The 23,451-nt window shown below is 41.6% G+C and overlaps 1 protein-coding gene across 2 annotated transcripts in view; it reads right to left on the bottom strand.

Moving 5' to 3' along the window:
- Nucleotides 1-23,451, bottom strand: part of mbd2 (methyl-CpG binding domain protein 2) — a 41,293-nt gene that overhangs the window by 5,314 nt on the left and 12,528 nt on the right. The window contains exons 2-5 of one of the 2 annotated variants that reach the window (XM_012957657.2): nt 19,657-19,816; nt 12,230-12,367; nt 5,633-5,723; nt 1,053-1,230 (exon numbers count right to left, since the gene is read on the bottom strand). In XM_012957657.2, the coding sequence (XP_012813111.2) occupies nt 1,053-1,230; nt 5,633-5,723; nt 12,230-12,367; nt 19,657-19,816 (567 nt within the window). 2 annotated transcript variants of the gene reach the window in all.

Genomic DNA, 23,451 nt, shown 5'->3' with positions numbered 1-23,451 from the left:
AGCAGGGTCGGACTGGGCCGCCGGGACACCGGGAAAATACCCGGTGGGCCCCGGCCTTGGTGGGCCCCAGTGGCCCAGACCCGACCCGATTGCCGCTTCATCTGGCCTCCAATGTCCTCCCCTGACGCGTTTCACATACGCGCGTTCAGGGGAGGACGTCGGACAGGGGCCCCTGGGGGGGAAGTTAGGGGTGCATGGCGGCGGGGGCCCCTGAGGGCGGCGCAGCCGGAGGAGGCACCTTGGAGGGGTGTGGGGCCCCCGGGGCGGCAGCCCCGGTGGCCCTGCACCCCCCAGTCCGACCCTGGATAGGAGTAAAGCTGCCCATACACAGCCATCAGCATAGGGAGGAGCCAAATGAGTGGCCACCCATAAACTGGGCCAGATCAGTGAGGTCCGAACGTTTAACCCCAGGCCAGTGATCAGATCGCACTGTGAGCCTATAGGGGATATTGACTGGGCAGGATGTGAAAAAAGGCCCCAAATATAGGCCAATACGCTCCCTACATGGTCTGAAAGGACAGAGTTTGTATTAGCCCCTTAAGGCCACCTCAAAGGGGTTGTTCACCTTTTAGTAAGCTGTAGAGAGTGATATTCTGAGACAATTTGCAATTGGTCTTTATTTTTTATTATTTGTATTTTTTTTTAGTTATTTCACTTTTTGTTTAGCAGCTCTTCAGTTTGGAGTTTCAGCAGCTATCTAGTTGCTAGGGTCCAAATTATCTTAGCAACCAGGGAGTGCTTTGAATAAGAGACTGGTATATGAATAGGAGAGGACCTGAATAGAAAAATAATTTATAAAAAGTAACAATAACAATAAAACTGGAGCCTCACAGAGCAGTAGTATTTTGGCTGCCGGGGTCAGTGACCCCCATTTGAAAGCTGCAAGAGTTAGAACAAGAAGGCAAACAGTTCAAAAACTATAACAAATAAATAATGAAAACCAATTGAAAAGTTGCTTAGAATTGGCTTAGAATCTATAACAGGTGAACCTCCCCTTTAAGTCTGGTAACAAATCAGTATAAACTGATGTCACAATGCCAAGGATGACTTACCGTATATCGTCATCTGTAACTAAAAAAGCTTTGCATAGTGGCTGGGATGTGTTTAGCCATACGGATGGGTTCTTTTCTACGGCCGCAGAGAGCTGCCCTGTGATTGGTGCAGAGCTTGTGTGCAGAGCGCTGGCGATTGCTGCAAGGAGGGTCTGCTCGTTATTTCCAGGGCCAACACCTACAGCAAGAGGGCAAAAGAAATATTTACATTCACGGAAATAGCCTTCATTACAACAAATGTGCCCTCTGTTCCTTTCAGTAAATACAGGAAGATCCATCACTACAGACTCCAAATTAAAGGGATACTGTCATGATGTTTATGGGGTACTTGTTATTTCTAAATGACACTGTTTACACAGCAAATAATTCCCTCTGCCATTTACATTTTATTCTTGAACCAACAAATGTATTTGTAGCTGTAATATTGGTGTGTAGGCGCCATCTCAGTGCCTTGTGCCTGAGTCTGAGCTTTCAGAAGGAGCCAGCGCTACACATTAGAACTGCTTTCAGCTAACCTATTGTTTCTCCTACTCCCATGTAACTGGAGGAGTCCCAAGCGGGACTTGGATTTCTTACTATTGAGTGCTATTCTGATACCTACTGGGAGCTGCTATCTTGCTCCCTTCCCATTGTTCTGCTGATCGGCTGCTGGGGGTGAGGGGGGGGTATCACTCCAACTTGCAGCACAGCAGTAAAGTGTGCCTGAGTCTGAGCTTTAAGAAGGAGCCAGCGCTACACATTAGAACTGCTTTCAGCTAACCTATTGTTTCTCCTACTCCCATGTAACTGGAGGAGTCCCAAGCCGGACTTGGATTTCTTTACTATTGAGTGCTATTCTGATACCTACTGGGAGCTGCTATCTTGCTCCCTTCCCATTGTTCTGCTGATCGGCTACTGGGGGTGAGGGGGCATATCACTCCAACTTGCAGCACAACAGTAAAGTGTGCCTGAGTCTGAGCTTTAAGAAGGAGCCAGCGCTACACATTAGAACTGCTTTCAGCTAACCTATTGTTTCTCCTACTCCCATGTAACTGGAGGAGTCCCAAGCCGGACTTGGATTTCTTACTATTGAGTGCTATTCTGATACCTACTGGGAGCTGCTATCTTGCTCCCTTCCCATTGTTCTGCTGATCGGCTGCTGGGGGTGAGGGGGGGGGATATCACTCCAACTTGCAGCGCAGCAGTAAAGTGTGCCTGAGTTTGAGCTTTCAGAAGGAGCCAGCGCTACACATTAGAACTGCTTTCAGCTAACCTATTGTTTCTCCTACTCCCATGTAACTGGAGGAGTCCCAAGCCGGACTTGGATTTCTTACTATTGAGTGCTATTCTGATACCTACTGGGAGCTGCTATCTTGCTCCCTTCCTATTGTTCTGCTGATTGGCTGCTGGGAGGGGGGGTGGGATATCACTCCAACTTGCAGCGCAGCAGTAAAGTGTGACTGAAGTTTATCCGAGCACAGGTCACATGGCTGTGGCACTCAACCCCCATAAAGTCTGCTCAGGTTGCAGTTGCTCATTGGGAAAATCAGCATTGCAAGTCACAGTAAGGCCAGCACTGCACATAGTAGTAAGGCTGCACCCAGCTGTCCTATTAATATCACTGGGGGGGAGTAGCTCTCAGTGTGATCTTTGCATATTAAATGCTTCGCTGAACTTGAGGTATCTGCTGCATGGAGCCAGCTACGTCACACAGGGCCTCCGTGGGCACCTTATGTACAAGAGACTAGCAATCAGATATCTGCTGAAAAAGCCCTACTGTCGGATCCCTATCACATATGGAGGGTTTTTTTGTTTTTTTAGAAAATTAGTATTCTTAAAGGGGTAGTTCACCTTTGTAGTATGTTACAATGGCCAGTTCTTAGCAACTTTTAAATTGGTCTTCCTTTTTTATTTGTTATAGTTTCTGAATGATTTGCCTTTTTTCTTCCCAACTCTTTCCAGCTTTCAAATGGGGGGGTCACTGACCCCAGAAGCTAAAAAAAACTATTGTTCTGTGAGGCTACAATTTGATTCGTATTGTTATATTTTATGACTTTTCTTTCTTTTTAAGCATTTATAATCCAATGTCGGGCAAGATTCATTTTTTTTTTCAGCAGGATTCTGCCGAATCCGCGCTTCTGGCCGAAACCAAATCCGAACCCTAAAAATCAGGTGACTTTTTGTCATGTAAACATGGAAGTTGAAAATTTGACATTTAACCCTTTCAAAATCTAATCCGGTTCAGTATTCGGGGTGAATCCTTTACAAAAACTGGATTCAGCCTAGTAATTTACTCCCTAGGAACCAGATAGCTGCTATACAGTAATTGCAAACAGGAGAGCTGCTGAACAAAAAGCAAAGTACACACATACAAAATGAAGACTAATTGCAAATTGTTTCATAATATCACTCTCTACATCATACTAAACGTTAATTTTAAGGTGAACAAACCCTTTAATAGGCAGGAATGTTTGGGAAACATCACAAAGAAACGGCTGAGGAAGATATAAATTGCTGTTCTGTGCTGGGGGGACACCAGCTTCACATTAACAGAGAAGTTTATCCCATAATGATTACAGGGCACTTTTCAAGCCTTTGTTCGTGGCTTTATTCTGGGAAAGACTAGTGGTTGCCAGGAAATTCCTTTGATAGATAAAAGGTAATTCCCAGCAATGCGCAGCAGATACTGGCAGTGATGCGCTTCCATGACACCCCCTGTGGTTTCCTGGGGAGAAAAACCACAGCCATAATGCTGCCAGTCCCGCAACTCAGACCAGTCATATTCAGCCTGTAGTTTTACAACTGTATATGCCCCCAGTAGCCCCCCCATCTTCCTTTCTGCTGATCCCCAGCACATTCTCTGGGCTGCTGTCACTTACCTGAGCTTAGGGACCGACTCACTATATACTGCAGATATAATATGCCATTCACAAAATAATGTGCCACATAACATGGCACTGAAAGCAGTTTATTCTGCATTAGAACTGATCAATAAGAGCAGCCCAGAGCCCACTGGGCATGTGTAGTGCCACTGACCCACAAAAGGTGGCCTAACAAGATCCAAGATGGGGAGAGCTGGATCCTTATTGTCATAAGGCTGCAGAACATCTGGGCTGGTACCGGAGGTTCAGCGTATAAAATACAGCATTTCTAGCCATAAGCATTTTTAAACAGTAATGTAAAATTTTAAACTTTATTTTTTACACAGTTAAGAGTTCTCCTATATAAAGATATACAGGAAACCATACGTTACACGGATAACCAACAGCACTGTCATATTTGCAAAACGGAAGTCAGGCATAGCCATGCTGTGGGCAGGTTCAAAAGGATGTTCAAAACAAGTCCCTTGTGGCGCTTTGAGTTATTGATTTTAAACATATGGGTCACAATTTTCTAAAAAGGCTTTGTAAATATTGGAAAGTAGGGGGTCCCCTCTAGATGGGGAGAAAAGAAAAGAAACTGTCAGTATGGTCAGATCAGATCAGTTAAAAAAAAAAAAAGGCTAGTTACTAAATCAGTATTCCGGGCAGGTACAGCGGAGGAAGACAAAATTAAGTTAGAGCCCAAAAAGTTGGGGTTGCCCCCTTCTTTTTCTTGTAATACTGGCCTTTGGGTCAAGAGAGTAGGTGGGTGTAACATGGGGGAAAGGCAATGATATCACAGGGCAGAGTGGGTGGGGGAATATGCACAGTGGGCAGGGGAAAAGGGCAGCGTGGGCGGGGGAATGGGCAGGGTGGAGAGGGGAAATGTGCCAGTGGGTGGGGTAAATGGGCAGCGTGGGCAGGGGAAATTGGCAGGGTGGAGAGGGAAAATGGGCAGCATGGATGGGAGAAATGGGCAGAGTGGGAAGGGGAAATTGGCAGGGTGGAGAGGGAAAATGGGCAGCATGGATGGGAGAAATGTGCAGGGTGGAAAGGGGAAATGGGCAGAGTGGGCAGGGGAAATGGGCAAGGTGGACAGGGGAAATGGGCATAGTGGGTAGGAGAATGGGCAGCGAGGGCAGGGGGAAATGGGCAGAGTAGGTGGGTTAAATGGGCAGTGTGGGCAAGGGAAATGGGCAGGATGGAGAGGGGAAATGGGCAGAGTGGGCGGAGGAATGGGCAGAGTGGGCAGGGGAATGTGCAGGGTAGAGAGAGGAAATGGGCAGAGTGGGCAGGGGATATTGGCAGAGTGGGCGGAGGAATGGGCAGGGGAAATGGGCAGGGTGGAGAGGAGAAATGGGCAGAGTGGGCAGAGTGAGCAGGGGAAATGGGCACAGTGGCAGGTATAGGCAGGGTATTATTACATTGCTGGAAAATTTGTAATTCCAGCCCCGGGCCTAGCTGGTGATCTACCCGCTGGGCTAGTCAAGTACTGGCTAGGTGGTAACCCTACTCTGAAAACATTCTGCAGGACTAAAAGAAGGAAAGAGAGGAAGATGAACTGTAACATACAGTAACAGGAGTGTCATTGAGGTTTTAGTTTAGTGAATCCACATCCAACAAGACTCGGTTAGAAGAACTCAAAAATCCTATTATGTTTAAATCCCAAAACACATCAGCCATCATGGCTTATTAGGAAAAGGATGGCTAATCCTTAATCCAGCTGTTTAGAAATCATACCTTGAAGGCCTTTAGGAAGCTCCATGGGTTTTATGACTTGTTCTGTTACATCTGAGGCACTAAGTCCCTCCAGCCTCTTTTCCCAGAAAAGCTGAAATACATTAAAAGCAGAATACTTACAGAATAATTAGGATAAAATGACATAGCAGCAATAGGAATGTTGTGAAATATCAGCCAACCCACGAGACACGGGAAATCTCTAGAGAGTAATGTATTTAATAAACCACTTTCATTAACGTTTTATCATTGTATAGTTAATAGTGTCTCACCAATTGGGTGCATTTTACCCATTAACCCTTTCCTTGGTATAGCTGGTGCTTTATTAAGTTGCCACCACCTTGTTCTAATGTGAAACTATTAATATTTCTGATTTTACTGCAAAAACATGCAACTGCCTGTCCATCATTCTGATCCCCCAATGCTGCTTATGTAGTAATATACAAATAAACTGAGGTGCCTGGGTCTTTCATGAACCGCTCTGACCACAAAGGAAACAAAATAGGGTGGATGTTTAATATGTGGCAGTTTCCTGTATTGCACTACTGAGCCATACACATGCCCGTAAAACTCAAGTTTTGAAACCTTTTGGGTTGAAGGCCCTTTTTGCACAATATTCTGGCAGCACCCCCTAAGTATATGTGGATATGCACACAAAAAACCTGAAATTTCAATTTATGATACTTACATAACGCATATATAGTATACTATATACCCATATTGATGGGGCCAGTGATATTTTAGATATGACTGCCTCTTTATAAATAAAGCCCACCCCCCCCCCAACTTCTTTGGTCACAGCCCCCATCAAGGGAGACAGGTGGGCTTCTTTCCTATCAGGGGCCCTCTCCTCATATGGGGTATTGTCTTCTGGGTCCTGAACAGGATAGGATTGGGGCAGATAAAAGATCAGAGTTGTGGCCAGGTGGATTGGGACCCCAGTATTTTAATTTTCATATTTTGAATATGGGGCCTGGATAGACAGTGGAAATATAATAATCCAAGCTCCCAGGATGGAGGCCCAGGAGAACTAAGTAGTATGAGGCCACATCATTTTTAAATGGTGCATGGGAAATGGCTTTAGATTGTTGGTATAAACAACAGATCACCATCTACCACCTACATCCCAATTTGAAAGTTATAAAACTATAATATACAGTTTGGTCATTTCCCTTTGGGACCAAACTGTAAATGATATTATAAACGGTGCTTAATGATGTCATCAGTTATAATTGGAGTTTAGTGATGTAATTTCTGTCACGACCTGTCCCCCTGTTGTAAAATATAGTGGTATTAGAGATCACCTTGGCGTTCCATGACCCGCATTAAAGCACTTAGCCTTCGGCTTCACACTTTTATATGGTCATGAAACTCCTCAGTGACTTATAAAATCCCTATATGTCACCCCACAGTTCTGGGTTCAACTGCCAGTCTAGTTCTACATTCTAGAAGATCTGTTGCAACAGTACTTATTAGGGATGCACCGAACCCCCGAATCCATTGTAAGGGATTTAGCCGAATACCGAACCAAATCCTAATTAGCTTAGGGTAATTAGGATTTGGAAGGGTTACATTTTCCACTTCCATGAAATTGGCCAAATTGTATTAGAAATCTATGGGTATGTGGCTAGTGTTGCATAATAATGTTTTTTTTTAACATATAGAGCTTTGCAAATTCCTATTAAAGGGGTGGTTCACCCTTAAGTTATGTCTAATATGTTATAGAATGGCCAATTCTAAGCAATTTCTCAATTGGTCTTCATTATTTAACTTTTATAGTTTTTTAATTATTTGCCTTTTTCTTCTGCTTCTTTCCAGCTTTTTAATGACCCCAGCAGCCAAAAAACTATCACTCTGCGAGGCTACAATCTTATTGTTATTGTTACTGGTTACTAAGGTCAATTGGACCTTAGCAACCTGATTACTGTTGAAATTCCAAACTGGAGAGCTGCAATACAAAAAGTAAAATAAGTAAAAAAACTACCAAAAAAATGAAGACTAATTGCAAATTGTCTCAGAATATTACTCTCTGCGTCATACTAGAAGTTAACTCAAAGGTGAACCACCCATTTAACTGCTTAGACTCCAGCTAGGGCGGCCGAGCTGGGGAGTGTAGCCATAAGCTCTATAAAGCCACAGAGAAACCCACGTACTTTTAGCGCTTGACTGTTTTTCTACACGCTCAGTGGTGAATGCATTTCCTTTTCTCTTATGGGAAATTCTTTTATTCTCATGGGAAACTGCCAGTGAGTGAGGCGGGGAGAAGGCTGCAGTTGTGCAATACGCGAGGTGTTGGCACAGGACTGAGCTGCGTTCTGCTTATCTCCCTTTATTACTTACTGCGTGGGAAGGGGCGACGTTTGCTCTGACGCCACCATATTCCAGTAACTAACTTGCCTAAATCAGATCCCAGCGCTTGAGCAGAGAGAAAGTGACCAATGAGTACAGGTATAGGACCTGTTATCCAAAATGATCGGGACCCGGGGCTTTCCGGATAAGGGATCTTTCCGTAATTTGGATCTCCATACCTTAAGTCTTATAATAATGTATTTAAACATGAAATAAACCCAATAGGACTGTTCTGCCCCCAATAAGGGGTAATTATATCTTAGTTGGGATCAAGTACAGGTACTGTTTTATTATTACAGAGAAAAGGGAATCATTTAACCATGAAATAAACCCAATAGGGCTGTTCTGCCCCCAATAAGGGGTAATTATATCTTAGTTGGGATCAAGTACAGGTACTGTTTTATTATTACAGAGAAAAGGGAATCATTTAACCATTAAATAAACCCAATAGGGCTGTTCTGCCCCCAATAAGGGGTAATTATATCTTAGTCGGGATCAAGTACAGATACTGTTTTATTATTACAGAGAAAAGGGAATCATTTAACCATTAAATTAACCCAATAGGGCTGTTCTGCCCCCAATAAGGGGTAATTATATCTTAGTTGGGATCAAGTACAGGTACTGTTTTATTATTACAGAGAAAAGGGAATCATTTAACCATTAAATAAACCCAATAGGGCTGTTCTGCCCCCAATAAGGGGTAATTATATCTTAGTTGGGATCAAGTACAGGTACTGTTTTATTATTACAGAGAAAAGGGAATCATTTAACCATGAAATAAACCCAATAGGGCTGTTCTGCCCCCAATAAGGGGTAATTATATCTTAGTCGGGATCAAGTACAGGTACTGTTTTATTATTACAGAGAAAAGGGAATCATTTTTAAAAATGTGAATTATTGGATTAAAATGGAGTCTATGGGAGATGGGCTTTCCGTAATTTGGAACTTTCTGTATACTAGTACATGCAAGATATCTATACTGACAATGTCATTTCCTTCCATTTACTTTTAAAACATTAATGTAAGTTACAAAAAACCAAACAAAGGAAAAAAGACTGTGAGGATTCTGCAGTCCATAAAATGTCAGGATTAGAAAGAGCAGCAATACTGTTACACACCGTGCCAGGAATAAACTGTTCCATAAGTAGAATTGCACTGAGAATGTTCATCAGATCATTACCCGCCACGCTCTTTATTTTTCTTATAAACCATTTCTGTTCTCACCCTCATTACTGACCGTATTCGAAACCATTTCCTGACAGTGGCTATTACACTGTTACGCCTTGCAACGGCAGAGAAGCCCATGCTTTCTTAAAAACATCAATAAGAGAATGTTCCTTTGAGAATGCCATGTAACTTGTATTTTCAGATCTCATTTCTTTGGGAGAGCCCTCTGGTTTTGGTTGATCTGCCCTTGTTTAGCTTTCTAATCCCTGCTTTTAACCCTCCCCTCTCTGCAGATATAAAGAAAACAATCTCTAATTCTTTCAGATCCACCTACGGTCTAGTTCAAAGCCTAGATGAAATAAATAGAAAGGCATAAATATCTTATGAGCCCCAGAGCTTCCCCGGTGCTGTAGACACAGATGCAGTCCCAGGCCGAGAGAAGAAAAGCCAACAGGCTTCTGTAATTGAGAGCCACAGAGGGAGGAAAACTTTTATTTATATTTTTTTTAAAAGATGAACTAAGTTTACTTTTAATGTCTACACAATGGGGAGACTTCATGGGTTTATTTATTTTACACAAAGAAACTCGTGGGTATTTCTGAAGGAATTCTTTCCAGTTTTACTATAACAATGGGTGTAACGTTTTCTGCCGCTGTCCTTTTATATGTACAAAGGTATAGTGTTGTTTATTTAAGCAAAGGCTTTACAATCGGGTGATCAGCCACACCTTACAGGGAGGGATAAGATTTTGCTATGTAGTGGATGGAGGTGTCAAAAATGTAACATTGAGGTTTTTGTGGTTTTTTTGGCCATAATCATAGTAATAAAAAGTAATATAGTGACATAGTAACTTAGGTTGAAAAAAGACACAAGTCCATCAAGTTCAACCATAATGCCTACATATAACCTGCCTAACTGCTAGTTGATCCAGAGGAAGGCAAACCCCCCATCTGAAGCCTCTCCAATTTGCCTCAGAGAGGAAAAAATTCCTTCCTGACTCCAAGATGGCAATCGGACCAGTCCCTGGGGCAACTTGTACTGAGAGCTATCTCCCATACCCCTGTATTCCCTCACTTGCTAAAAAGCCATCCAACCCCTTCTTGTACCTATCTATCTCAGCCAGTACGACTTCACAGCTCTCACTGTAAAAAATCCTTTCCGAATATTTATTTCTTCTAATTTGAACAGTTGCCCTCGAGTCTGCTGGAAGGATCTTCTGGTAAATAAAGTATTAGAGAGATTATTATATATAGATATCTTATCCCCCCCCCCCCCCCCAAGTGACTCTTCGCCAGCGCCTCTTGTCCAATGTTAAAACAGAGGAGATGCAATTTTAGAAGAGTTGAACGTAATACTTTTGGCCATATAAATTGTCCCAGTGCTTTTGGCCATATAAATGTCCCATTACTTTTGGCCATATAAACTGTCCCAGTACTTTTGGCCATATAAATTGTCCCAGTACTTTTGGCCATATAAATGTCCCATTACTTTTGGCCATATAAATTGTCCCAGTACTTTTGGCCATATAAATTGCCCCATTACTTTTGGCCATTTAAATTGTCCCATTACTTTTGGCCATATAAATTGTCCCATTACTTTTGGCCATATAAATTGTCCCAGTACTTTTGGCCATATAAATTGTCCCAGTACTTTTGGCCATATAAATTGTCCCAGTACTTTTGGCCATATAAATTGCCCCATTACTTTTGGCCATTTAAATTGTCCCATTACTTTTGGCCATATAAATTGTCCCATTACTTTTGGCCATATAAATTGTCCCATTACTTTTGGCCATATAAATTGTCCCAGTACTTTTGGCCATATAAATTGTCCCAGTACTTTTGGCCATATAAATGTCCCAGTACTTTTGGCCATATAAATTGTCCCAGTACTTTTGGCCATATAAATTGTCCCATTACTTTTGGCCATATAAATTGTCCCATTACTTTTGGCCATATAAATTGTCCTAGTACTTTTGGCCATATAAATTGTCCCAGTACTTTTGGCCATATAAATTGTCCCAGTACTTTTGGCCATATAAATTGTCCCATTACTTTTGGCCATATAAATTGTCCCAGTACTTTTAGCCATAGAAATTGTCCCAGTACTTTTGGCCATATAAATTGTCCCATTACTTTTGGCCATATAAATTGTCCCAGTACTTTTGGCCACATAAATTGTCCCAGTACTTTTGGCCATATAAATTGTCCCAGTACTTTTGGCCATATAAATGTCCCATTACTTTTGGCCGAATAATGTATAACAAAGTATATGTAAGGCCACTGAAAATTATGCAGGACTTTTTTAATAAATGGGAGAAAGGGGCAATTGCCCAGGGCCCACCAGTACTGGGGCCCAAAATCAACCCTTTCAACTGCTATAACTTTTGACTAAAGCATGCCCCCAAAAATGGCAGACTCCTAATTTTAATTAGCTGGACGAGTTCAGTCTCAAACTACTTTAACTTTCTATTATTCCAGTCTATAATTTTTTCAAAATAAAAGGCTGGCATATGTACTCGTGAGGGACTGGAGCGGCGCACCTGGACTTCATTTCTACATCAGTAAGCACACACTATTTCCTAACTTAATATACTCAGGTTCTCCTTCTTGAGGGTAGTATGAATGAGCCCTAAAACATTCTAGCTACACATTCCTGTGGTTTCTCTAAGTAAAGGAATAGGAAGAACTGAATCATAGAAATAATATAGCACTAAGATTTGCACTGTGGAACAAAATGCTGAACTTTAGACGTTATGCTATTTGTAGTTGTGTGTTATTCTTAATTCTGTATAAAAACATAACCTGCATGACGGGAATCCTTGGGTGTGGTTGCAAGCACAGGCTCACAATTATATGAACCGATGGGAAGGCAGGTTACTCACAAGGGTGGAAAATCCAGAAACCATGTTGTGCTTTGCTTTATTGTGGCCCTATATGCAGGTATGTGGTTTGGCCAAACAAGGAAGCAGGTGAGGGGGCACTCAAGTGCAATTAGAGGCTGCACCATTGACAACTACACACGATCCAACATGTATTAAAACCTGTACAAAGAAAACAAGAGGGTTTCTTTAAAGCCACTTACCTGCCGGGGTTGTTCAATCACCCTCTGGGGGTCTGATTTGACTTTGTTACTGGGGTGGTTGGTAACTTTGGTTACTGGCTGTTTAAAGATGGAGGCAGTTTGTCGGATAGGCAATGTTGTGTTTAAGTCTGGTTTACTCTGCAAGACAAAAGCCGTTATATATATAATTAGTACATATGCTACATTAGATGTATGAGGGCAGTAGCGTTAGTGTTCTTAGATAAGTGGTTTTCCCACACTGATCTGATGTGACCAATCACGTGGAAGTGACATTCACAATGGAATATCCGGCAGAACAATCAGATCGCTTCACCTCTCAATAAGCTGGAAAAGTAACAACACTGCTGAACCTTTTGTTCTCCTATACATTAACTTTTAGTATGTTATAGAATGTCTTATTCCTTGCAACTTTGCAAATGGCCTTCATTACTTATTTATTATAGTTTTTTTAATTACTTGCCTTCCTTTTTTTGTCTTTTTCTGGCTTTCAGAAACAACAAACACAAAAAAGTATAACTCTCTGAAGCTACAATTTCAGTGTTATTTTTACTTGTTATTACTTGTCTTTCTGTTTAGTTCTTCATCTTTTCATAATCCAGTCTCTCATTCATATCTTGCCGGGTTGCTAGGGTAAATAAGATCTAAGCAACCAGATAGCTGCTGTTTAGTTAAATAAAAAAAAAGCTAAATAACTGAAAACCAAACCAAATGCAAATTGTAAAAATTCATTTATAGATTAACCAACCCTTTAATTGCAAACGCAACTTGTCCAAAAAAGTACAATGCAGAGACCCTTGGGAGCCCTTAATTAATTAAATCCTGATTTATGATTGCCTGAGCCTTTGTAACAGGCTTGTAACTTAAAGCTGCTAAAGTTTTTCTTCGTTAGAAAAGGCCTATTCAGGGAAATTATGGAAATTTCTGAACTCTTTCCACCAAAAATCAGTCCCTTACTTCTCTATTTAAAGACAAACTATACCCCCAGAATGAATACGTAACCAACAGACAGTTTATATCATATTAAGTGACCTATTAAAGAATCTCACCAAAGTGGAATATATATATATCAGTAAATATTGCCCTTTTACATCCTTTCCCTTGAGCCGCCATTTAGTGATGGGCTGTGTGCTCCCTCAGAGATCAGCTAACAGGAAGTGATGCAGCTCTAACTGTAACAGGAAGTAGTGTGGGAGTAAAAGGCAGAACTCTGCCCATTCATTGGCTGATGGGGCCTAGCATGTATGTGTGACTTGACTTGTTTGTGTGCACTGTGAATCCTATGATCCCAGGGGGCGGCACTTAATTCTTAATATGGCAGTTTTCTATTTAGGATTACCCAATGGCACATACAGTGAACATCCCCTGCTTTTTAAGAAGGAAAGACAAAAACTAAGTAAGCTTTATCAGAAAGGTCTATGTAAATACAGCCATAAGCACTCACAGAAGTCCTCTATCAAAAGAAACACATGATTTCTTGTCTCCTTTTTTGGGAACATGTTCTTCGGTATCAGACTTCCTCTCTTTTAGGGCTCATTCAGGTTTGGGGCTTGAGTCTGCTCAGTTCTTTCCTCTCTGCCTCACCTCTCCTGCTCCCCCCCTCCCATAAGAATGCATAAGAACTCACTTGCCCCTCCCTTAAGAATGTGTGATCTAAGCTTCCAAGGGCTATAACTGCAGCAGGAAGCTACCAAGACCAAGCTAAAATGGCAGCTGCTATCAGAGGGAGCTTCTACGGCTCTTTACTCAAGAATATTAAAGCTTTCTGCTGAATAAATATAGCATTCTAGGTGGCACTAATGTGGCAAATCTATTGGCAGTAAAATGCCAAAATGACTTTCCTTCTCCTTTACATTTTCCTGCATTTCACACCATTGTTTTGAGGTCCTACTAATATATAACACATAATAAACTTTCCTGATTAAAAATTTTCCCCGATTTTGCACCATTTTTTTCTGGTCCCTTGAAAAACTTAAATTGGGGGTTCTACTATACTAATAAAAAAAAGTATATTTATATGACAATGGTTCATTTAGATGAAGCAGGGTTTTACATATGAGCTTGTTTATGCCATATGTAGAGACCTACATTGTTTGGGGTTATTATTTAGATCATTCAATCAAAGACATGTTTGTATTTTCCAATAAAGATAAGCTGCATTGTTATGGAGGTTCAGTGATGTAAATCCAGTCAGTCCAGTTGAAGTATGTGGCCCCCAAATGGATTATAACGGGCCCCCAGGCCTGCATGGCATCATTATTCTAATACAGTCCGGCTTTCAAGTATGTAGTATGTCAGATATTCAGCATGCATGGAAAACATTGCAGTGTCGTTCCAAATGAATCCCAGAAGTGCCAAGCGCCATAACTGAGCCGTTTGCAGCAGAGGAAAATAATAGGTCAATGAAGCCCACTGATCAACACTAATAAATCACTCTCCTATGTTCCAGCTTGAGTGTAAAGGAGAATTATTGCACGTCTACTGCACTGTAACAGTTTGGATAGTTCCCTTAATTCATTGTGATGTTTCCCACTGTCTCGTCTCTGTGATTAGATTAAAGGACAACTCTGCTCATGTTCATTTCTACCATGTGAAGATTTTTTTTTTCTACTTTAGTCATATCCAAACATGACACAGTCAATTTCATTTTCTGTGAAATCAACGCCTCGGAGAGGCACTGCACAGCTTGCGGCTGTGGCTTTCTATACCGATATGACAAAAGAAACTGACTTTAGTTCTCCATTTCATGGGCGCTGTGTCCTTTCGCATTTGTGTGCTGTGGAAACTCTGACACAATAACCGCATATGAACCCGACAATACTCTGCTTGCTGCTGTTGCTGAACTACAGCTTCCAAAATTTCCACCGCTCGCTTCAGGATTCAGGGAATTGTACAGGTATAGGACCCGTTATCCAGAATGCTTGGGACCAAGGGTATTCCGGATAAGGGGTCTTTCCGTAATTTGGATCTCCATACCTTAAGTCTACTACAAAATCAATTAAACATTAATTAAACTCAATAGGATTGTTTTGCATCCAATAAGGATTATTTATTTCTTAGTTGGGATCAATTATAAGGTACTCTTTTATTATTACAGAGAAAAGGGAATCATTTAACCATTAAATAAACCCAATAGGGCTGTTCTGCCCCTAATAACGGGTAATTATATCTTAGTTGGGATCAAGTACAGGTACTGTTTTATTATTACAGAGAAAAGGGAATCATTTAACCATGAAATAAACCCAATAGGACTGTTCTGCCCCCAATAAGGGGTAATTATATCTTAGTTGGGATCAAGTACAGGTACTGTTTTATTATTACAGAGAAAAGGGAATCATTTAACCATGAAATAAACCCAATAGGGCTGTTCTGCCCCCAATAAGGGGTAATTATATCTTAGTTGGGATCAAGTACAGGTACTGTTTTATTATTAGAGAAAAGGGAATCATTTAACCATGAAATAAACCCAATAGGACTGTTCTGCCCCCAATAAGGGATAATTATATCTTAGTTGGGATCAAGTACAGGTACTGTTTTATTATTACAGAGAAAAGGGAATCATTTAACCATGAAATAAACCCAATAGGGCTGTTCTGCCCCCAATAAGGGGTAATTATATCTTAGTTGGGATCAAGTACAGGTACTGTTTTATTATTAGAGAAAAGGGAATCATTTAACCATTAAATAAACCCAATAGGATTGTTCTGCCCCAATAAGGGGTGATTATATCTCAGTTGGGATCAAGTACAGGTACTGTTTTATTACTACAGAGAAAAAGAAAATCAGTTTAAAAATTCTGAATTATTTTATTAAAATGGAGTCTATAGGAGACAGGCTTTCCGTATCCAGAGCTTTCTGGATAACGGGTTTCCGGATAAGGGATTCCATACCTGTAGTTTAACCACTAGCGAAGAACCAGCTTGGGCATCTACACGTTAGAATATAAATGTAACTATGTTTGTTTCTGGTCATATCCAAAAATGACAGTGTTAAACTCCAACTACATGGGGCCCTCTGAAGGGCCTACCCGACCAATATCTGGCCGAAAATCAGCCAGTCAGTAGGGCAGGATCAATTTTCCAGACAGATCGAGAACCGATGTGGTCCTCAATCCAACACCCTGCGTAGGAGCAATTATGACCTGATTGTTTGCCCGAGGTCCAAACCTTTGGATTGACCTAAAAATTGCCCACCTCAAGGTATTTTCCCCAAGAAGAGCATAGTATATAAAGGTTCAAGACTGCAGTTGTGAAAGGATTTAGGGTGAAGACACACTAGTAGCAGCTACTTGTCGTGGCTACTAAAATAGACAATGCTATTTACTTACTGATAATTGTTAATTGCGTTTTAGCATAGGCAATTGTCAGTATTTGCTATGGCGGGGTATTTTCTGGTGTTTGGTAGCCCTGAAAAAGTAGCTGCTACTAGTAGCCCAGTGTGTCTTCACCCTAATCACATGTGTTTAAGGCATTCTTTAACTTTTAATATGTTAAAGAATGGCCAATACTAAGCAAGTTTTCAATTGGTCTTCATTATTTATTTTTTATAGTTTTTTAATTATTTCATTCTGACTCTTTTCAGATTTCGAATGGGGGTCACTGCCAAAAAGCTACTGCTCTGTGAGGCTACAATTTTGTCGTTATTGTTACTTTTTATTACTTATCTTTCTATTCAGCCCTTCTATTATTCGTTATTACGGGGTGGTTCACCCGTAAGTTAGCTTTCTGTATGTTACAGAATAACCAGTTGTAAGCAACTCTTGAATTGGTCTGTTTTCTAATTCTTTGCCTTCTTCCTCTGACTTTTTCCAGCTCTCAGTTAGGGGTAGCCGACCCCAGCAGCCAAACATCTATTGTTCTGTAACAATGCATCTTTTTTGTTAGCTTTATGACTTATGTTTTTGTTTAGATCCCCTCCTATTCATATTCCAGTCTCTCAACTGAAAACATTTTCTAATTGTAATTTGGACCCTATGAGCCAGATAGCTGCTTATATTTCAAACTGGAGAGCTGCTACACTAAAAGCCAAGTCATTTAGAAACCACAAATAATAAAAAATGAAGACCAATTGCAATTATAATTTCGTTCTCTACATCATGCTAAAGCCTAACTTAAAGGTGAAACTGTTTAAAGCAAATGCAAGTCCTTGCAGACATTGGTTTTTTTTTTTGGTTGTGACCCTGACAACCAGACTGGATTTTCATTTGTAGGCTGGAAAGCAGGCTGCTAATTATACTGTCATGGGAAAACATGTTTTTCTCAAAACCCATCAGTTAATAGAGCTTCTCCAGCAGAATCCTGCATTGTAATCTGTTTTTCAAAAAGAGCAAACAGATTTTTTTATATTTAATTTTGAAATGTCGCATGGGGCTAGCCTTCATTTCCCAGGGTGCCACAGCCATGTTACCTGTGCTCGGATAAACTTCACTCACACTTTACTGCTGAGCTGCAAGTTGGAGTGATATCCCCTCCGCCCGCCCCCCCCCCCCCCCAATCGGAAGGGAGCAAGATAGCAGCTCCCAGTAGGTATCAGAATAGCACTCAATAGTAAGAAATCCAAGTCCGGCTTGGGACTCCTCCAGTTACATGGGAGTAGGAGAAACAATAGGTTAGCTGAAAGCAGTTCTAATGTGTAGCGCCGGCTCCTTCTGAAAGTTCAGACTCAGGCACACTTTACTGCTGCGCTGCAAGTTGGAGTGATATCCCCCCCCCCCCAGCAGCCGATCAGCAGAACAATGGGAAGGGAGCAAGATAGCAGCTCCCAGTAGGTATCAGAATAGCACTCAATAGTAAGAAATCCAAGTCCAGCTTGGGACTCCTCCAGTTACATGGGAGTAGGAGAAACAATAGGTTAGCTGAAAGCAGTTCTAATGTGTAGCGCCGGCTCATTCTGAAAGTTCAGACTCAGGCACGCTTTACTGCTGCGCTGCAAGTTGGAGAGATATCCCCCACTCACCCCCAGCAGCCGATCAGCAGAACAATGGGAAGGGAGCAAGATAGCAGCTCCCAGTAGGTATCAGAATAGCACTCAATAGTAAGAAATCCAAGTCCGGCTTGGGACTCCTCCAGTTACATGGGAGTAGGAGAAACAATAGGTTAGCTGAAAGCAGTTCTAATGTGTAGCGCTGGCTCCTTCTGAAAGCTCAGACTCAGGCACGCTTTACTGCTGCGCTGCAAGTTGGAGTGATATCCCCCCCCCCCAGCAGCCGATCAGCAGAACAATGGGAAGGGAGCAAGATAGCAGCTCCCAGTAGGTATCAGAATAGCACTCAATAGTAAGAAATCCAAGTCCGGCTTGGGACTCCTCCAGTTACATGGGAGTAGGAGAAACAATAGGTTAGCTGAAAGCAGTTCTAATGTGTAGCGTTGGCTCCTTCTGAAAGCTAGTGATCATTTTTAAACCCAATAGACATGTTAACATTATTTCAGTAATATGGAATAAACACAGAAAATGATTTCAAGCATGGTCCCTTTTTTATTCATAGTCAGTAATAATATCCCCCCTAACTATAGGGATGTAGTAAAGCCCACAGTAGCTACTCAGGGCTGTGAAACCAGCTCCTCGGCAGATATGGAACTGAATTTGTATCCCTTCATGTCTCATTTACCATTGGGGTGCATATAGGGTAATAGCAGATTGGTCAGTTTGAGATTTGTTCCCCTGTCAGGGGAAGAATGTGGGTGGGGACAAAAGTTGCCCCTTCTTTAACTCATACCCGCAGAGCTACAAAATTCTGTACCCTAAGGGGCTGATTTACTAATCCACGAATCCGAATCCCGAATGGCAAAAAATCGGATTGGAAACTAACATTTTGCGACTTTTTCGTATTTTTTGTGACTTTTTCGTATTTTTTGCGATTTTTTCGTCACCGTCACGACTTTTTTGTAGCCGTTATGACTTGCGCAAATTATTGCGACTTTTGCATAGCCATTACGACTTTCGCGAATTGTTGCGACTTTTTCGTATTGATCGCTCGAAAAAGTTGCAAAATACCGATCATTACGAAAAGAACGCTTTTCGGACGTTCGTGGATTAGTAAATGTGCCCCTATGTCTTCTGCTTCTTACTCTTCTTGTGATCATCATACATGCACCCACCTAGGGTGCTTCGCTTGTGCTTCGTTACCAAGAATGGGAGGGGTCAAAAAATGGGAGGGGGCAAAGCCCAAAGGTACAGGATACAGCTTGCTAAAACTTCATTGACATTGAACTGCCATAGAATGAAACCTGTACAGCAGCCACAAGCAATAAGTATAAGATGTTGCAAAACGTTAGTTGCTTTAGTTGACCTTTAAGGGAAAATAAACATGGGATATAACCTGCTTTTAAGAAGGGCTTACACTGTCTTTGCAAGCAGCTGGTAAAAGAGAGTTTCGGAAAGGAGAATTAGTGCGGAGAAACTTATTAAGGCTCTATATGGCTCTAACAAACCTTATTTTGATTGAGAGGATCATTTCTTAGTCTCTGTTTGTTCTTCTGCAATTTACTGGGCATCATCTTTCCCGTTCTGAAGTCAAAACTGCTGAGATCAACACTGTTTCCCAGGTACCTTGCCAACTGAGGCTTGCTTCTGAATTTCTTACCATTTGGACTAAAAAGAAGAAAATACTTTTACAACTCTTGGAAACTGTCAACTTGCTTTTAGTAATAGATTCAAGTAGTAAAAAAATCATTTTTTTTTTCAAAATTCTTAAATGCTGATGCTTTTGGCTCAGTGGTCGAATTCCAAGAATCAAATGCAAGGAGTCCTGCTTGTGACCTGGGGCAGGTGGTTTGGAAATGTAAGTGAAAGCAGTATCTATCTGTCCTGCCTTTATCTGCCCTGGTCAGATGCCCCTGGATTAAAGGGGATGCTCGCCTTCAAACAAAGGTTTTGGTTTTAAAAATGAACTGTTCTTAAGATACAGGTATGGGATCCCTTATCCGGAAACCCATTATACAAAAAATTCCGAATTAAGGAAAGGCCATCTCCCATAGACTCCATTATAAGCAAATAATTCTAATTTTTAAATATGATTTCCTTTTTCTCTGTAATAATAAAACAGTACCTGTACTTGATCCTAACTAAGATATAATTACCCCTTATTGGGGGCAGAACAGCCCTATTGGGTTTATTTAATGGTTAAATAATTCCCTTTTCTCTGTAATAATAAAACAGTACCTGTACTTGATCCCAACTAAGATATAATTACCCCTTATTGGGGCAGAACAGCCCTATTGGGTTTATTTCATGGTTAAATGATTCCCTTTTCTCTGTAATAATAAAACAGTACCTGTACTTGATCCCAACTAAGATATAATTACCCCTTATTGGGGGCAGAACAGTCCTATTGGGTTTATTTAATGTTTAAATGATTCCCTTTTCTCTGTAATAATAAAACAGTACCTGTACTTGATCCCAACTAAGATATAATTACCCCTTATTGGGGGCAGAACAGTCCTATTGGGTTTATTTAATGGTTAAATGATTCCCTTTTCTCTGTAATAATAAAACAGTACCTGTACTTGATCCCAACTAAGATATAATTACCCCTTATTGGGGGCAGAACAGCCCTATTGGGTTTATTTAATGGTTAAATGATTCCCTTTTCTCTGTAATAATAAAACAGTACCTGTACTTGATCCCAACTAAGATATAATTAATCCTTAGTGGAGGCAAAACAATCCTATTGGGTTTATTCAATGTTTAAATGATTTTTAGCAGACTTAAGTTATGGAGATCCAAATCACAGAAAGATCCCTTATCCGGAAAACCCCAGGTCCCAAGCATTCTGGATAACAGGTCCCATACCTGTACCTACCACTGCAGCTGCTCTTTGCCGGTCCTGAAGTTTCAACGATTGCTCCTGAGCGGGGTATAGAGGGGGTGTTGGGGGAATCTGCCCACAGGATGGAGAAGAAGTAAGTTGAGCCATGTAGCGCTACTGTGCATACTGTAATCATGCAGCACTAATGGGAACAAGCCCTTTAATTTTGATGTCATTGATCTGACTGGATGAATTGGGCCAGCCAAGGCCTACAAATTAACTGGAATCGAAAGAGCATTTCAGGTTTTTTTGTCACTCGGCATTGAGCAGGCTCTGAAGGAATTAGAGAAACTGTGGGAGAGCAAGTTGTAGTGGTAGATATCTTAAAAATGCTTCATTTTTATAAGCCGAGATCAATTAGACTGTTCAAATTCCCATTTGTCTGAAGATGAAAGTCTCTTTTAACTGCCCTGTGAAGAAGCATGCCTGCTACAATGCTGAAATGACAGAATTAGCAGTGCAGAATGGAACAGACAGATGCTACTTTAAACACCATTTGCAAAAAAAAATGTAATTAAAAGGTAAATATATCCCCTCTCTTAAATAAGCTCATTTAGCCAGGTCTTCGTCTGGGGTGTCCGAGGCCCACCAGGGGGTAACCACGCTGCCTCAGGGGTCCCCTATCTCCTATCCCTCCCCTGCCGGGTTTGTCAGCAACAGGGAAGTGACAGGTGACAGGTGTGGATCGGGTCTGGGTTGGCGGGGCCCACCAGGGTTTTTTCCCAGTGTCCCTCCAGCTCAGTTCAACCCTGAGCCAGGTTTATGTAAAAAGGTGCATATACACTATCTGAACTTCCAGAAATAAATATAGATGTATTTTCTTTTTACATAGACTAAAACAAAGCCACGATACTTCAGAGATATCAACCCCGGGAAATTGTCTCCCAGGAGACTGCTACGGTGTGCTGCCAATCTGGTGTGGACGCGTGCAATGTGATGTCATTGCGCACAATGCGTGTCGTCATGGAACGCTCACTGAGCACGCTATCAGGACACCTTGGGGGAGGGAGGGATTTTTGGGAGCCTCCCAGTTAATCCAGGATGCTGGAAACCTCTGATACTTGTCTGAGTCATTTCCCAGAATCCCTTAGACACACAGGGAAATGCAACCCCACCCATAACTTGTTCCCTTGTGAAGTGATGGATTCTGGGTCTTGAAGTCTCTCTGCTTTGCAAAGCATCTGTGCACCACCCCAGGGCCGAATTTGTCTTTGGGGCGCCCCGAGGCCGCCCCCGTTGGACGCAAACACACGAACCTTCTCCCCCGCGGCAGCGAGCGTGCATGCCGCCCTAGGCCCGGGCCGTTGTGGCCTCTCCACAAATCCGGGCCTGCACCACCCACTATAAAAAAAGCAGGGGGACTTCAAGTCCCAGAATCCATCACTTCTAAGGAGGGTCACATTACTGTGTAAGCTTGGATGGTGGGAAGTGGAACTGGTCCCTGTGAGGAGAGATATATTATCATGGTTTTCTCTAAAGGTGGCCATACACGCACTGATAATATCGTACGAAACCTCGTTTCATACGATATTTAGTGCGTGTATGGTATGTCGGCGAGTCGACCGATATCGCAGGAAGCTGCTGATATCGGCCGACTCGCCGATTGGACCAGTTTGAAAATTTTGATCGGACGCCATAGAAGGCGCCTGACCAAAATCTCCCTTCAGCGCTGAATCGGCAGAAGGAGGTAGAAATCCTATTGTTTCTACCTCCTTACCTGCCGATTCAGCCCTGAATGGTGTGTGGCGGATCTGACGGATGGTCGCACGAAACATGTGTATGGCCAGCTTTAATCTATGGAATCAGGTATGTTTCTGTAGAAAATACACAAATATATTTATATTTATTTCTAGAAGTTCAAAAAAAAAAAAGTGTTTATGTGCCTGAATGAGCTCATGTCGAAAACAGGGTATATTTTCTCTTTAATGTATATTGGAACTTGTTTAGAATTACATTTTCTTAAGAAAAAGTTTTATTTTGGGGTTTACAATTTACATTCCCTTTAACTTCCCTATCTGGCGTTTCCCAGTGGCAGTTCAGGTTGCCTTCTCTAAACAATGTTAAAATCTGCTAAGTATCGGAACATTAGCAACAAATGTATCCGTTGTAACAGTTGGGACTGTCCGTAGGGGCTGGCTGCTGTTACAGTAACTAATGTATCAAATTCAGCATCAAATTCAGTATCAAATCTATCAGCGACGCACCCACCCACCTACCCACCCTAATGAGCTGCTCCTGGGAAACGGTGAAAATGTACTTACATGGGCTTATTTAGCCATTTTCAAGCTTGTGAATTCGAGTTTATTTATCTAAATCGAATAAACTTGCATATCAAATGCTCGCTTATTTATTAATAAGGAAATCCCGTTCGATTAAAAAAAAAAAACCTCAACTACCTCGAATAATTCAAGTTTACAAA

The sequence above is a fragment of the Xenopus tropicalis genome, chromosome 1 (assembly GCF_000004195.4).
Source record: "Xenopus tropicalis strain Nigerian chromosome 1, UCB_Xtro_10.0, whole genome shotgun sequence".
NCBI lineage: Eukaryota > Metazoa > Chordata > Amphibia > Anura > Pipidae > Xenopus > Xenopus tropicalis.
Note: the sequence above shows the minus strand (reverse complement) of the source record. Positions and strands in the feature narration are given on the sequence as shown.